General features: G+C 42.2%; 1 protein-coding gene across 1 annotated transcript; it reads left to right on the plus strand.

The window, feature by feature from the left end:
• The first annotated feature begins 1,782 nt into the window (after positions 1-1,782).
• Positions 1,783-14,655, plus strand: samtor (S-adenosylmethionine sensor upstream of mTORC1). Its single transcript, XM_079501766.1, has 5 exons — positions 1,783-2,085; positions 6,739-6,880; positions 7,193-7,321; positions 7,856-7,970; positions 10,104-14,655. Exons 1-5 carry the CDS (start codon positions 1,887-1,889, stop codon positions 10,749-10,751), a joined length of 1,233 nt encoding a protein of 410 aa, XP_079357892.1. The 5' UTR covers positions 1,783-1,886; the 3' UTR covers positions 10,752-14,655.
• Positions 14,656-16,206: the final 1,551 nt, after the last annotated feature.

Below are 16,206 nucleotides of genomic sequence, written 5' to 3' on the forward strand. Positions count from 1 at the left end.
AGATAGATAGATAGATAGATAGATAGATAGATAGATAGATAGATAGAGATAGATAGATAGATAGATAGATAGATAGATAGATAGATAGATAGATATAGCGTTGTCCCTGCGGTGTGATATGTCTTGTTGCACGTTGACCCACGTTGACCCTAGTGATTCAACGCATGGAATTCAATGACAATGGCCCAAACCACACCAAAGGGTCGAGCCGGTTCACCTATAACGTCAATGTCCTAATGTAAAATCACTGCTGTTTGTTTATTAGAAGAATATAAAACCCAGAGCCATAGAGTATACTATAGGCTCTGGTTAAACCTATTGATATTTTACTATTAGGCCACGTATTGTTCGGCTCTTACTGAATTTGAATTCCACAAGATGGTTACATATTTGATATTTCGACCTGTTTTCACGGTAACCCCGCCGAAAGGAACAGATCTACAAGCTAACAACATGTTGTATCGCGAGGGGTTGCTAGCTTGTAGATCTGTTCTTATGGCTCTCTGAAGAACCAACCAACCAGCAGCGGCGGTGTTGGCTGGTTGCACCATGGTGCGAGAGTATCGCGTGCCAAAAATAACGGATCTACAAGCTAACAAGTAACAACGAATAGCGATGCCCCAAAAGATCTGTTCTTTTGGGGCATGCAGCGACAGCGTCGTCGACGTGTTATTATGTATCCAGGGTTTGGGCAACCTTGATGATTCAGAGGGCCACTATATATTTCCATACTCCAGAGGGCCGTGTTATGGCAGAAACCTCTTACTGGGATCCCTATTTTAACTTTTTTCGTAATTAATGCCCTACTTTGTCATTCTATGACACAAAAGTAGCAAAAATAGCCAATCTTACATTACAAGCTCAAAACGTTTTTCGTTATTTCAAAAGCATTTACTGTACTTTACTTCTGTTAACTTTTATGAACTTAAATACATATATGAACATAAAAAAGCTACTAATATAGACTGAAGTAATTAAAGCGGGTCATGTTTGCATGTTTGGAATTGTAACATCTGAAATCAATAATATATCAGTATTCCAATATTAACCTGCGGGACAGATTAACAGTGAAGGTGGGGGCCGCATGTGGCCCCCGGGCCGCCAGTCATGCCCATGCATGATGTATCCCAATTCCCAGTATCCCACCAACGTTCTAGGAAAGCCCCGCTGTGATTGACCAGTATAGTCGCTGTGATTGACAGTTCTCATTTTTGCAACTATGCCTAAACCTAACCTCAGTAAAACTATGCCTAAACGGCTAAACCTAACCTTAACCCTGACCCTAACCTCAGTAAAACTATGCCTACCCGGGAGCCAATCAGACACATGTTAAGGCGGGTCTAACCTAGAACGTTGGTGGGATTTATAATCACGCGTCAGGGACACCGTCGCACCAATACTGTGCGTCGGCATTTGTTGCCATGTCCGCTTATTATGAGCGACGTTGGGCTTCTTTTTCTGTAAAGCTGGGGGGGCTGCTTGCTTATAAAGTGTATAGTTGCTATCTGGGCCTGCTTCCTAAATGTTGTTTCAAACATATACAACTTTCATGTCAAGGACCCCCAAGGCCAAATTGTATTTGTCTGTTTGTGTGGACCGGTCCTTACTATTATCATTATTATTATTATTATTATTATTATTATTATTATTATTATTATTATTATTATTATTATTATTATTATACAGCCAACGTATTATCATTTTAAGGGTTCCCATCTTTTGGGCTTGTTTTCATAGACCTGGTCATGGTTGGTTGCTTGTTTTCCTCTCGCAAAACCTGGCAACACTGCCGGTGGTTCCTCTCTCCTCTACCGGTGTGTGAGTGCAGCTGCCTGCGGGGAAAGGGGAAGCAAGCAGCGGCCAGGCGGCAGGCTCGTCGCGGTGCCATGGACCCCACGAACAACGTAGAGACCGGGGAGACAGAAACAACAAGCAGCCCGGAGCCGCTCTTCTACGTGCTCATTCCCAACAAGCAGAACCACCACCACCACCAGAACCCACCGCCGCCGTGTAAGAAGGAGCAGGACAAGCTATCGGGGGTGGTGAAAAACGTCCACAGAAAACTGCGTAGGAAATACAGAGAAGGTGAGGAACAGACTGACTCCTTCCCTAACCCTTCTTCCCAGGCCTTTCACTGGCTGGCTGTGCTGTGGAGCTAAACGAAAGCAGAGTTAACGTTAGCTATAATCAATGGTGTAAAGTAATTAAGTACATTTACTCAAGTATTGTACTTAAGTACATTTTTCAGGTATTTGTTACGGACTATTTCCAGTTTTCAGTAATTTACTACTTTTACTTTTACAATTATTACATTTACAATTATTTGAAGTTTATTTTAGTACTAATACTTTGTACATTTTGTACCCCCCCCTGGTCTGTCTGTCCAAGCACGAAAATAGCGTTATAGCGTTTGTATTGAGTTGTGCTTGAAATGTACTGTAATTCTGCAAACTGTTAATAAATACTTCAATCAATCAATCAATCAATCAATAGATCATGTATTTTATCGATTTTGGCATTTGCATATAAGACAGACTCGATAAATTAAAATACAAACCGGTATAGATATATGATAGTCTTGATGCAAGGCTAGGATGGCTAGGACCCCAACATTTTCCAAATTTCTTCATAGATTTTCAATATTTGTCTTTTTCTAAAATAGCAGATCTACCCACTTTGAGCTTGTAAATGGGCTATTTATTTTCGAATAGCCAAAGTATAAAATGATCCCCAGACCCCACTTCGAGAACCACAGCTATGAAGGCAGACCATTATTTACCTTACAAATGTAGTTATGTTAACAGTATCGGTGATTGATTTAAATTTTTATTTCACAGTATGTAGACTGGGTACACAATGAAATCACAAGTCAATACAAAACCTGTTACTGTGGGTGGAGGTCAACCATCAGTCCACTGTCCACACGTAAAAATCTATAATTGTCTCCACCAGGCCAAAGGCATGGGGAGAGAGTATGTTTTGCACTGTATGTGTGTGTGCCCGTCCGTCCGTCCGTTACCAGCTAATCTCCGGCAGTTGGCCTGGCCGATGCCAAACTCTGCACACACAACAATGAACCTCGCGCCACGCCGCCACCATGAGGCCGATGTTTGCTAAACACATTTGTGACATTTCATTACATTACTCGTACACATTTTATCGATACATCACGGAAATCGTTATACAAAGACTATCTCTATAGTCATGTGATCAACACGGACCTGTCCACTTCCCAATATTCCATCCCCATTGGCTAAGATTGTCTTCCAAAGTTTGCAGGATTGGTCCGTTTTGAACAAAATGCCACAGCGTATGATTTCCGTGAAAATATGCACACACACACATTCCCACTAGGCTGAGGAAGAAATGCCACTTAAAATAATCCAAATCAGCCTCATGGTGGCACTATAACAGGCTAATTCATGTTCTTACCTACCAGTGAGACGCGAGAAGCGACCTTACAGATTTTATCCATACACCACGTAATTCGGTATACACTACCTCTATAGTCAATAGTCATGTGTTTAACACAGATCTGTTTGATTTTTCATATATTACTCTTAAGAATCACATCACAAACGCTATTATCCTGGTGGATACCTGTGCCCCGAGGGGAACTTGTTCTAGTTTGATTTGTGAAGCACATTATCAAATTGGATGCATGGTCAGCAGTCAGCAGAGCAGCAGCCAGTGCAACACATGAAGGCTCATACAGTATAAACAATTTAGGCTGTATCATGCACACCTGGACCTCAGCAGGTTAGTGAATGAGACTCAACTGCAATGGAAGAAAACAAACTAAGGGCTATGATTGGATGGTGGAGTTCAGGTATGCCTGGATTTGGAATACTGAATATGAACTGAAATACCAAGGCAGTGTCTGCTTCTCTTTACATGGAAGAAGGCAAATAGAAATAAGCCTCTTTAAAAAAGAAGAAGAAACAGATTAAGGTAATGTGAGCAGTTTGTATACTTTAGCAGACATGTTGCAGGTTATAATTTCAGGTCTTGTAAAGTAGTTATAAGTTAGTTATAAGTAGGTACAGTCACCTTTGGTAACTATCTTCACTGTACATGTCAGTGGCAGACAGTAATGAAGTATTTTTCCTTTACTTAAGTACACTGTATGAATGAACCACTTATGCCCCATTTCAAAATACAGTGAAAATTGCAGATCCACATCCACAAGCTTGTAAACTAAGCAAGCAAGTACTCCTCTACTTTAACTTCAGGTACAACTTTGACAGAGACAGTGTTGAGTAATACAGTAGTTATGAGTATCTCTATATTATGACTTAAGTACTGGGGTCGAGTACTTTGTTTGTCCACCACTGATACTGTACACAGTGAGTGGTCTTTTGGTCATCGTTAATGGAGAAGGTGATGACAATGTATGCATATGCAATGCATATTGGCGTTTTGGCTGATGCGTTTAGGAGAGACTTGGCAAATGTAATGTACGGCGTACGCTACCTGTGGAGAGGATCACCCAACTCTTATTTTTAGACTTTACTCTATTTATTTATTTCCCCCAAATGCCTAGATCATAAATTAATGAGGAAGAATGACAAGACCTTAAAGCTGCACACTGTAACTTTCATGTTCTACCCTGGATCAGAGTCCGGGTCTCCTGCGCAAGTGCTGACATTTTTACCACTAAGCTCAGCTAATGGACCATGGCCTGTGCTTGGCTTGCTGAGAGGAGAAATATACTAGAGATTGAGAATAGAAATGTACAGGCAATGCCACTTGTCAACCAGTTGTGTCAAACCAGACGGGTTCTAAATTATTAACCCATTTAATCCAGGAAAGCATCTGTCATTTTAGATTTGAGCTAGTATAAATTGTCTGTCGTGTGGAAAACTCAAACAGTTACATTTCAGGATTCAAATTCAAAAGTAGCAAAAGTCTACAAACTCAAAACCTGTTGATTTGCGGCGCGTTTCGAGCTTGTGGATCTGCTACTTTTGATGATTCTGCATGACTGTTGTATGATCAAGTAGGTCATTAAAATATGGAGATACGATGTTTCCAACTTTCTGCCCAACAGCAATGATCTATAATAGCAACATAGATGGGGTGGGGGGGGGGGGGGGGGGGGGGGGGTAGCTCCAGACCCACAGGAACGCACCCAGAGTGCCGGCACGATTCCGGCGAGCCGCCCGCGTCCGAAACGGTTGAGAAATGACATCGTTACCATGTGGGGGTCACTCTACTGTACCCTCTACTGTACTGTACTGTCACTGTACTGGGCAGTTAATATGTGCGTGTGTGTTGGGTTGCGCACAGGTGGTGAAAAACAACCATGCTGTTTTCGTGCTCAGACCCACCCAGCCACCAACCCAGCCAGCCACCCACCCACACACATAGCTCCGTAAGGGAGTGGTTGCACCACTCAAAAATTCTGAACTGCTTGTGTGTGCAGAACTACGGAAATGTCCTAATTGTGACTGCCCGTGTAGATGGGATATGCATGACAGCTTATTCTCTAAAAGACCCACAGAACTATTAGTAGTTGTTTGGTTAATTGGACATCATTAGCAAAATTATTGATATGGCCTAGTAGCTGTAATGCCTCCTCTGTCTTCAGCGTGCCACCATAATGGCATCATTTAGGTGTTCTGGACTGGATGCTAGTTGTTCTTTGTTGTTGTTTTCATGCCGCACCCCTTTAAAAAGCCTTCACAGACTGGTTCATTTTCATTTCATAATACCGCCTTCTAGTAAAAACAAAAACATGCATTTGACTTTTTCCCTGCTCTCAAATCTCAAGAGTAAACAAAAAGATGTGGCAACTGCACTTAACTGCTAACCTGTTTGACCCAAAAGAAATGCAAAAACATAAAGCAAAATATTTCCATGCTGAAGAAACCCATAGGTTTGTGATGTGTACCAAGTGCAGAACTTAATTTATTTCTTTATTTATTTCTTTATTTATCCATCGCTTTGATACAGTAGCTTACAACAGGTAATGTTGAATGTAATCTTGTACTCTGCAGACAAGATCGCGGCCCCTTTGACAGGGCCTCATGATTGGTTAATAAGTAAAGCATGATCTTGTAGGCTTGGCATTGTATCCCAGCAGTCATGCTCGGACCGGGCACTGTGCTGTTTACTCCCACCCCTTTTTGTTTTTGTGCAAATCTGATATAGCTGTTTTCCTTGTGGTCATGGGATTTCTCCCTTATCAGCATGTAGGCCTTCATTTGCAACTCAGAGGCTCAACAACAAACTAGCGAGATGTGGTGGTGAAGGGAATTTTCTTTGTGGATATTTCTGCTAACATGAAATGGCAAAGAGCGGAAATTATTGGACTTCTCTTGCTGCCAGATGATGCATTGTCACTGACGAAATGTTGAAGTAGTGCAGAGACATCAGTAGCCTTTTTGCTTTTTTAGCTGATTACCAGGAGGAGCACTTTAAATTCTTCTACACTAAATTGGATGTCCTGTGACCACGATTAGCAAGTAGGTGTTGTCTTGCTGTATTGTGTGTGTGTGTGTGTGTGTGTGTGTGTGTGTGTGTGTGTGTGTGTGTGTGTGTGTGTGTGTGTGTGTGTGTGTGTGTGTGTGTGTGTGTGTGTGTGTGTGTGTGTGTGTGTGTGTGTGTGTGTGTGTGTGTGTGTGTGTGTGTGTGTGTGTGTGTGTGTGTGTGATAAAGCCTGCTATGGCTTTAAAACGTGATATTCCCCTTATTTTAGATTAGCAGTTCATTTCATAATGTCATTGTTTTCCATAGTGGGTGATTTTGACAAGATATGGCGGGAGCATTGCGAGGATGAGCAGACACTTAGTGAGTATGCCCTGGCCATGAAGAATCTAGCTGACAACCACTGGACCAAAAAATGTGAAGGAGAGGGACGCATTGAATGGTGTCGCAGGTATGACTCACTTCAAAGGAAGAGACTTTTTTATGTACTGCAATTTCAGTGGTGGTGCATTCTTAATCACACATAGCGGTCCGGTAGGCCTGTTATTACATAATCACCACAATTATTTAGCATAATCGTTAGATTAGGTCTTTTCCATTAATCAGTATAAAATCAACTGGATGAAATCATCATTTCCATGTTGTTGTCCATACTCTTAACCACTTTTCAACCTGGCGTCCCTAGTACTTGAGCATCACTTTTTAACATGTTGATGTCAATGTAACGGCGAGGTGTGAGAAATATGTTTTGATTCTTCCACAGTGTTTGTCAGGAATATTTCTTGGACGGCGGGATGAAAAGAATGTTGGAGAAGGATGAGAAAAGTGCCAAGCTTGCCATGGGTTTGGCCACAGCATCTTTGAGCGTCGAGCAACACAGCACCATCCCATGGTAAATAACTGCTAGAGGCTCACTCTGACCCAAGATATTCTGTGTTTTGTTTTGTTGTTGCTGTTCAGTATTACTGCGTGAACACTTAAGGCTCATTCATAGACTGGATTTTCGGTGGTGAGGTGACCACCGGACTACAACATGACGTCACAAACCACCTCCACCGCCCCAGCCCTTCTCTCTGTTTTTACTCACCACCACTCAACGTTATTTCAGCTCCGGTGGTCACCTCACCACCGAAAATCCAGACTATGAATGAGCCTTTAGGGTACTTAAATATGTCAGTAATTTCTTTGTATATTTATATTATTTGTCATATCTGACCTGTGCAACTTCAAACCTAAAAGCCATACAGAAATTGTTTTTGTTATGTTACGGTGTTCAATGCCAAGAACACAATTCAATCAATTTCATAATCGTGACAGCCCTACTAGCTGTGCCATGATCTAACATATTTCACAGGTTCTGGATTTGTTTCCATAGAAGGTAATGTATAGTTCCAGCCCTAATTCTGAGATCATCTTTGTGTTGCAGTTCAATATCCCAGCCTGGGAAAATGCGCCTGCTTGACGTGGGAAGCTGCTTCAACCCCTTCTTGAAGTTCGATGAGTTCCTTACCGTTGGCATTGACATAGTGCCTGCAGTTGAGGTATCCAACATTAATTCAGCCATTTCTTCTGTATTGTAAGGTGCACTTCACAGTTTACCCATTTTCAACTATCTTCATATTATTAATTGGTCCTCACTAATGCTCATTATGAGATGGCACTATGTCTGTCTATTCACTCCTGCCTAACAGTGACATCATCAATGGAAATTCCAAGTTAATAGACTGCTACTACAGCCTTTCTCTGGGATCCGATGGTAATTCCGACGGAGCATTAGTCCGACATCATGTGGGAACAACGGTCGGACTAGCGCTCGAATATGCGCTGCTCCCGTGCTTGCGGTTATGGTTAGGGTTTGAGGTAGGTTGTCGGCCTAATGACTGTCGGACCAATAATAGTGTCGGAACTAAAGCCTGTACCCCCTTTATCTACCTGGAAAATTAACGTGCTAAAATAGAAGCCATTGTTCTTGCATATAAAAACGTTAGAAATTTTGTTTGAAATGACCAAACGCACTGTGAGCTCCTTGGCCTAAATTAGGCCATAGCCTTTTTTTTTTTTGCCCAATGAGTGTTTTTCGTGCAAAACTAATGCTTGGAGTGGATGCATAATCATAAAAACACCTAGTTTGACATGCTACTTAAAGCATAATGAAATTTGGAAAATGTTGCCTTATATAGGATGTTAATGGTATGGTCACAACTAACTGGCGATAACTGGCATTAAGCTACTGAATTGGAATAGTTATCATATCAAAACATACTACATAATACAAAAATGCAAATATTTTACGGTCACCTTAGGTGGTAGCAATTTGTCAAAATATCAGTGTTGGCCCCCCCTGCACTAGCGAGGACCAATTATATGAAGATACGGTAGTTTTAAATTGTTTGATACGGCACGTGTCCGTGTTGTTTCTCTGTGAATATTGCGTGTCTGAGTGAGACACAGACACACACAAACTGTACATTTTGAACGAAGGCAGACAGCGATGTGTCTTTGGCCACTGACTGCGTTGTTTCCAGGTTTTTTTAGAGAGAGAGAGCAATAGAGAGGCGTAGTAGAGCAAGGATAGAGAGAGGTGGGGAAAGTACAGGGAGAGGGAGCATCACCACAGTTCCAGGAAAGCCCCGCTGTGATTGGCCAGTAGCGTAAGAGCCACAGAGCTTGGTTGAAAACGCACGCGGGTGTTTTCACCCCTCAACGGCTTCTGACAGACATACAAGGGGTTGGAACATGCATCAAGCAAGCCCAACCCAGTAGTAGACACCACACAAAGCCACGGGTTAACATGTATTGTATGTCGGACATTACTATCCCAAACCTTAACATAACCGCAAGAATGTCGCAACGCATGTCGAACCAAAGCAAACTTTACTTTATTGCGGTGGACACAAATGAAGGCATGAACAGGATTCAAACCCACTCAACCCAGGAGGTATGGATTGAAAGTCTATTGCCTAACTAGCCATGCTACGAGCTGGCTGCTGGAACACTTTTCCAGATCTACTACATTATAACACGCCCAACTCATGTAAAAGAAAAGGAAAACCCTCACCCAGTAAGGAAAAAACCCACCCAGTAGGGGAGGGGTTTTCCATCCCCTCCCATATTTCTCAGATAAAGCTCAGGGGTGATTTCACCCAACAACACCGTTGAAAACGCAGAGGTAATGGCAGTGGCCTGAACCGGCACACAAAGTTGTGCGCTCCATGGGCACAAATGAATATGCATTGTGGGCGTGGAATTCTCTCAAATAATAATTGATCGAAATCAAGTCATGTGGAGTAAGTCTTTTTTTCCCTTGCAGCCCACCTTTTACACACATGTACACACATGTACACACACACACTCACACACATGGCAAATTTTAGATTTTAGGACCCCCTTACGGGTCCATTTGGTTCCATTTGTACACTCACATTTACAGACCTGTTATGGTCATTCAACACTTTATGCGTTTCTGGTAATATTGTCCACTCGTCTTTTATGTCCGTGGCAATTTTTTTTTTAATCAAAATCCACGGCATAGTTTTTGTGAGATTAATGTTGGGTTTAAAGTTAGGGAAAGGCATATTAAGTGTGGTCCCCCAGGATAAATCCCAACAGTAGCTGAGTTTAATGTGTGTTTCCTGTCACCCCCCCCCCCCCCCCCCCCCCCCCCCCCCCACCAGAGCGTGTACAAATGTGACTTCCTCAACCTCCAGCTGCAGCAGCCCGTCCAGCTGGCGGAGGATGCGGTGGAGGCCTTCCTCCGCCACCTGCACAGCCCCATCGACACTCTGCCTGCACAGCTCTTCCATGTGGTGGTCTTCTCCCTGCTGCTGTCCTACTTCCCCTCGCCCTACCAGCGCTGGATCTGCTGCAAGAAGGCCCACGAGCTGCTGGCGCTGCACGGCCTGCTGCTCATCATCACGCCCGACTCCTCCCACCAGAACCGCCACGCGCTCATGATGCGGAGCTGGCGCGTGGCAGTGGAGTCGTTGGGCTTCAAGCGCTACAAGTACGTGAAGTTCTCCCACATGCACCTGGTGGCCTTCCGCAAGGTGTCGGCAGCCACCACCGGCGACCTGGTGTCGCGCAACTACCCCGAGATGCTCTACATCCCGCAGGACTTCCGCTCCAACGAGGAGGAGGAGGACTACAGTGACGTGCCCGTGCAACCGCCGCTGCCGCGCTCCGACTTGGAGGACGACCAGGTGGCGTGGGGCTTCGCCGAGCTGCCCGAAATGCCCTTTGACGACTCCGACTCCGGCGAGAGCCAGAGCAGCTCGGTGCCCGGCTTCCACGAGCTGGAGGACCCCGTCCTCCTTCAGAGCTAGGCAAAAGAATAAGAAAAACAAGAATATCCAACTAGTTAAACTGTACCCCGCTAGCTCTCGTCCATAGTGTTGAAAAGTTCTCTCTAACGCTCTGACTGTATTTTTGCTTTGACCACGCTATCGACATCTTAACTGTAGTACAAAATATAATTTCGCTACTCCCAGAAACAATGGCGATTTTGATGTGTTGAAAGCAATTTGTTCGTGGTGGGATGCCTCTCACATCCACACCTTTGTGTAAAATCTACTTTTTGGCTATACAATTTAATTAAGACGTTATACTGACCACCAACACAACTGCCATTTATTTCGGTTGAGTAGCAAAATTATATTCTTTATTCTTATTACAGTTTGGACATCAGTAGACATAGAAAACCGTGGGGAAATACATAGTCAGTGGGGAAATACATAGTCCCTGGCAGAGAGATAGCGAGAACTCCCAATCCACCCTCCAAACTGTTGCGCTGCCAAATTTAACCTGCTGCATTTCTTTCCCCCCCCCCCCCATTTCTCACCCCGCTACCCCTTAAATCAATGCAGTTTGCACAGAGTGAAAGAGAAGTTTACAGATGTCAATTATTTTCTCATATCCACACAAATACACAAGACAGACAACATGCGCACAGACAGACACACACACACACACACACACACACACACACACAAAGATAGATATATTTTAATAAATAGCTATGTTTTTTACGAGTTGGAAAACAAAATGTGCTCCAGAGGTTTGAGACGACCCTACTTACTCCTTGGATTTCCATCATATTTCCTAATCAGCTCGATTACATTCGATAACAAGTAAAGTGGTCTCTGTACTCATTCAATGGTGAATAAGCTAGATTGTTAGGATGTTTCTTAGCATACAAATAAGCCAAAATACAAAATCCTGATTAGTCTGTCAAGAGTTAGCCTGGCCTAGCCAGCGTGCTTTCTGGTCTAGAGGGGCGGGTAGCGCATGGAGCAACCACTGAAGAATATTGGTTCACCGATCTGAGCCCCCACCCCTCCCCTCCCTGGTAGAAATCAGCGGAGGAAAGCGACGCCCCTCTGCACTGTAGTTTACTCCCACTCTCCTAGACCAGGAAATGTGTCCCGTTCCCCCAGGCTTTCATTTTTTGAGCCAAACACGAACGAAAATACAGAGGCTAGTCAAGAGTTTGATCACAGTGGAGAGAGGAAGATGGAAAGACTGGCATTAATAGACCTCTTCATGCCTCTTTGACACCTGAGTTTCCCCTCTTGGATGATTAAAGGTCTATTTCACAGTTTCTCAACGTCTGGAGACCACTAGTGATCCAAATGGAGCCTTACAGGGCTGTAACTCTGGAGTGTACAAGTGGAACCATTGTACACTCTTGAGTTGAACATTGAAGATTTTACAGTGTAGATTGGAGATAAAGTATAGTTTAGTATACCGTTCTAAACCTTTTGAGCCCCATTGGATAATTATTATTTTAATCTCTGACCCTAATGTGAATCAGTCAATGATGATATGATGTAAACAAATGGTTATTATGGGTCCATCAGGTTCCATTTTACACTCTCCAAGTTATAGACCCATAATGGTCCATTTTGGACTCCTGATGGTACCCCGTACCTTACGTTAAGAACCAGTTTATAAACATTCTAAATGGGTCCAAGTTTATTTTCCGTTGCAGTAAATGTGAATATCAACAGCTGACAGCCAATAAACTGTCAAATATGTTCACTAGCAACAAAGTCCCACTGACAACGTCTATAGGCTTGCTTCTGTCTGCCTTGCAGTTCTCCTGAACCTTTTCTGTTTTGTTTTCTGTTGCACTAGGCCTACAGATGTTTTAGTTTTTCGTTTTTTTACTTTTTTGGCACTGTTACAAGTGCTTTAGTGTTATTCTGTGAAAAATAAATAAACCGTTTCTAAAAGTTGCTAAAAGTCTTTGTTATGAAGTATATTCTCAAACAGTCAAGACAATGGTGTTCTCAATGTCAAGTATCAATATGTGACAATGCCATTTTAATGCCTCTATACTTAGTAAAACAGACTTGAGTTGCAACTGTATTTGGTACGCTCTTGTTTACATCAAATCCCTTGACCAAAAACAGCAGATCTTGTAGATCTGCTACTTTTGGCAAAGGTTTTCCCCAGAATAGAGGGGGCTTTGGAGGTCAAGTGGTCAAACTAGCCATCTTAAGGATGATGTGTGTCTTTTACAATTATGTCATATTTGTAGCATTTTCATATCCATACAGTAGGTAGAAGTTTGTACTAGGTTTACTAATCTGAAGTCGTTAACCGTTCTGTACTCATAGCATAACACGGTACGTGTTAAGATTCAAACTAGATTTCACTCCCTGTAAAACTATTTACCACCCAAAGAAATATCCTATTTTTGTCATACTCAAAAGATGAGTAAGTTGTTAGCAATAGCAAGCAAGAGCTGGTCTGAATGTACCCTGTATTTTTGTGGTAGGTTTGACCTTAATGACACGAGCGCAAGTGTGTATGTAATGGGTTGTAGTTAGTTATTTGTGGCTGGAAGTGTATGATGTGTGCTTGCTTTTTCCAGTGGCACTTTTCTCAACAATACTTAATTAGACAGGGTCCCACAATTAAAACGGTTAAGGTTGTACTTACTCCACTACTTAACCTCCACTACTCCTAGGAAGGGACAGGTACATTATTAACCAACTACTTGGGCTACATTTAAAAAAATGTGAAAATAGCAGATCTACAAGCCCACAAGATCTGCTATTTTCACTATTAATATTGAAGATTTCTGGCAAATCTTAGCTTTTTATTTTTTAAATGTCTAAGTGTCTACATTTCAGCAATGCTTTGATATTAAAAAGAAAATCTACTTTGTAATTTGTTCTTTTGAATATTTAAGTATGCTATTTTTCAAATAAAAACGTTATATTTGAATACTTAGTTATTTCTAAATGCAAGTAATCCAGTAACTCAAGTACATGTTTGACAGAGTATATATTTTTGACTATAGGGCAGTGGTTCCCAAACTGGTGTGATGTGAAAAGGGTAGAGTTTACTGTGTCCACCACCCTGGCATGCCCAGGCATAAAAAAAGAGAACTCAGACCTTGAAGAATACAAAAAGAGCTTCCTTTGCCAAATTGTGTGTGCAACTGTTCAAATCCTCCTTTTGTAGCAGTATTAGTCGACAAGACAAGAACACACGTGCAATATTACCTTGCTTTCCCATTTAAAAAAAATCTTTCACCACTTTTCAACCTGCCTTCATATAATTGGTCCTCACTAATGTTCATGATAAAATGCTACAAATGTTTTTCTACTCAGTCTGTCTCATAGGAACCAGTTCAGAAACCTGTCCACCAGTGACATTATCGATGGGGAATCCAAGCTAATAGAAACTGCAGGCTTTCTATTAGACTATTCCTGAAAAGTTGCAATGCGAAAATGGAAGCCATCGTTCTCGCGATAATAAAAGTCGAAATATATATTATATATCTGCCTAACGATGATGTCACTGGTGGACGGGTTTCTGAACTGCCCACAGCCCTCCTATGAGAGACAGACTGAGTAGATATTTTTTATTTTATTTTATAATGAACTAGTGAATTAGTGAGGACCAATTATATGAAGATAGGTTGAAAATTGGTGAAGTGGTCCTTTAACGTTTATATCATATTTTATCCACTAATACTACAGTACGTATAGACTTATCACCTTTAAGGAAGCATATTTTGTGACATGACTATGAGTGGTACTGGGTACATTTGTCTTCCAGTGTTTTATTGTTGTTTTTTGGTCCATTTGTATGCATACGGTAGTTTCATTTCCACTGAGTACTTTTGACAATGCAGAACAATGTGTGCTTATTAGTATGGTTGTATTTCTCTTTTTATAATGGGTGTAAATCTAATATAAATCTCTTCTGCATGTTTGTGTGTGTGCTTTCTTTCAGTTTTTTGTGGATATGTAGATGAGAATATTTTATTTAGTCAATATATTTATATATTTTACAGCAACCAAAAGATATAACGTTGCTATCAGGAGGAAACCTTGTATGTCCATATTATTACAAATATGGACATATAGACAAAATATCATTGGAAAAAAAAATATATAGGCCTATATTGAAAAAAATATAGACAAAGTTGTGAAAAATAGCTGATCTACAAGCTCACAACGTGTCGCACCGTGCCGTGAGCTTGTACCTATAGATGTAGATCTTCTATTTTCACTACTTTTTTGTAGGACACTAACTGACAGTAGGCCTACTTGTGATTTAACCACGCACGGGCACACACGTGCACGTACGCGTGCACACACACAACACTTACAATTATATTTTTTGGTATACGGTATTCATTAGGCCAGGAGATCCCAAACTACTTGTAATTTTTAATTATTTCCCAATTCCATGATAATTAAGATTCACATCATCCCTTTTTTTTACAAGATTACTTTGAAATACCTCAGGATACATCACTGAGGATACGTCCCAGGTGCCTCCATGCAATGTATTTTTAGTTATAGTTAATCTATTTATAGTGACTCATCATAGGAATAGACTATGTGACAACTGGCCCAACCGGGTATAGTCTGGTGACCACCGGAGAGACGGGTGACAGCCAGAATGTAGACGGCACCCGGGTGAGCAGTATGGGTTAGCTCCCCAGCCTGTGTCCTCCCAAGGAGGAAGCCTTATAGGCGGGCTCGTTACGAGCTACAAATTGGTCCATCAAGGCCGCAAAAAGGCTATACTCAAAGAAACTTTAGAGCTGCTATCTGGATAACAACACACAGTATGTGGCAGGGGATACAAGCTGTCACTAACTATAAGAGAAGCACGAATGGGACGGAGATCCATGACAACATGCCGGATAACTTAAACAGCTTCTATGCGAGATTTGATAGACAAAATGGAGACATCCCTTCAAAACCTCCCCACAACCCTGGGGAGACGGCACTTCAGGTGACAAACACAGGTCCAGCGAGCATTTGGGCAGGTCAACCCAAGAAAAGCAGCAGTTCCTGACGGAGTATCACCAAGAGTCCTGAAGGCCTGTACTGGGCAGCTGGCGGAGGTGTATACAGACATTTTTAACACCTCCCTTGCACAGGAAGTTGTCCCCCGGTCTTTCAAGTCTTCTGTCATAATACCAGTCCCAAAAAAAGCCAACACAGTCACAATGAATGATTTTAGACCAGTGGCACTGACCTCAGTGGCAATTATGAAGTGCATGGAAAAGCTGGTTCTACAGTCTGTGAACTCTGCTATCCCTGAGGCACTGTACCCCCTACAGTTTGCCTACTGCAAAAATAGGTCTGTGGATGACGCAGTGGCACTGGCACTTCTTTCCACACTGGAACACCTGGACAAAAGCAAGACATATGCACGTATGCTCTTTCTGGATTACAGCTCGGCTTTTAACACAATATGGCCTATGAAGCTAACTGTGAAATAAAGTATGCTGATGACACGACCATC

The sequence above is a fragment of the Electrona antarctica genome (assembly GCF_951216825.1).
Source record: "Electrona antarctica genome assembly, chromosome: 5".
NCBI classification, from domain to species: Eukaryota; Metazoa; Chordata; class Actinopteri; order Myctophiformes; family Myctophidae; genus Electrona; species Electrona antarctica.

Coding starts and splice junctions, on each gene's coding strand:
- samtor (XM_079501766.1), top strand. CDS start 1,887: ATGGACCCCACGAACAACGTAGAGACCGGGGAGACAGAAACAACAAGC. Junction 2,086..6,738: donor GCGTAGGAAATACAGAGAAG/GTGAGGAACAGA, acceptor TGTTTTCCATAG/TGGGTGATTTTGACAAGATA. Junction 7,971..10,103: donor ACATAGTGCCTGCAGTTGAG/GTATCCAACATT, acceptor CCCCCCCACCAG/AGCGTGTACAAATGTGACTT.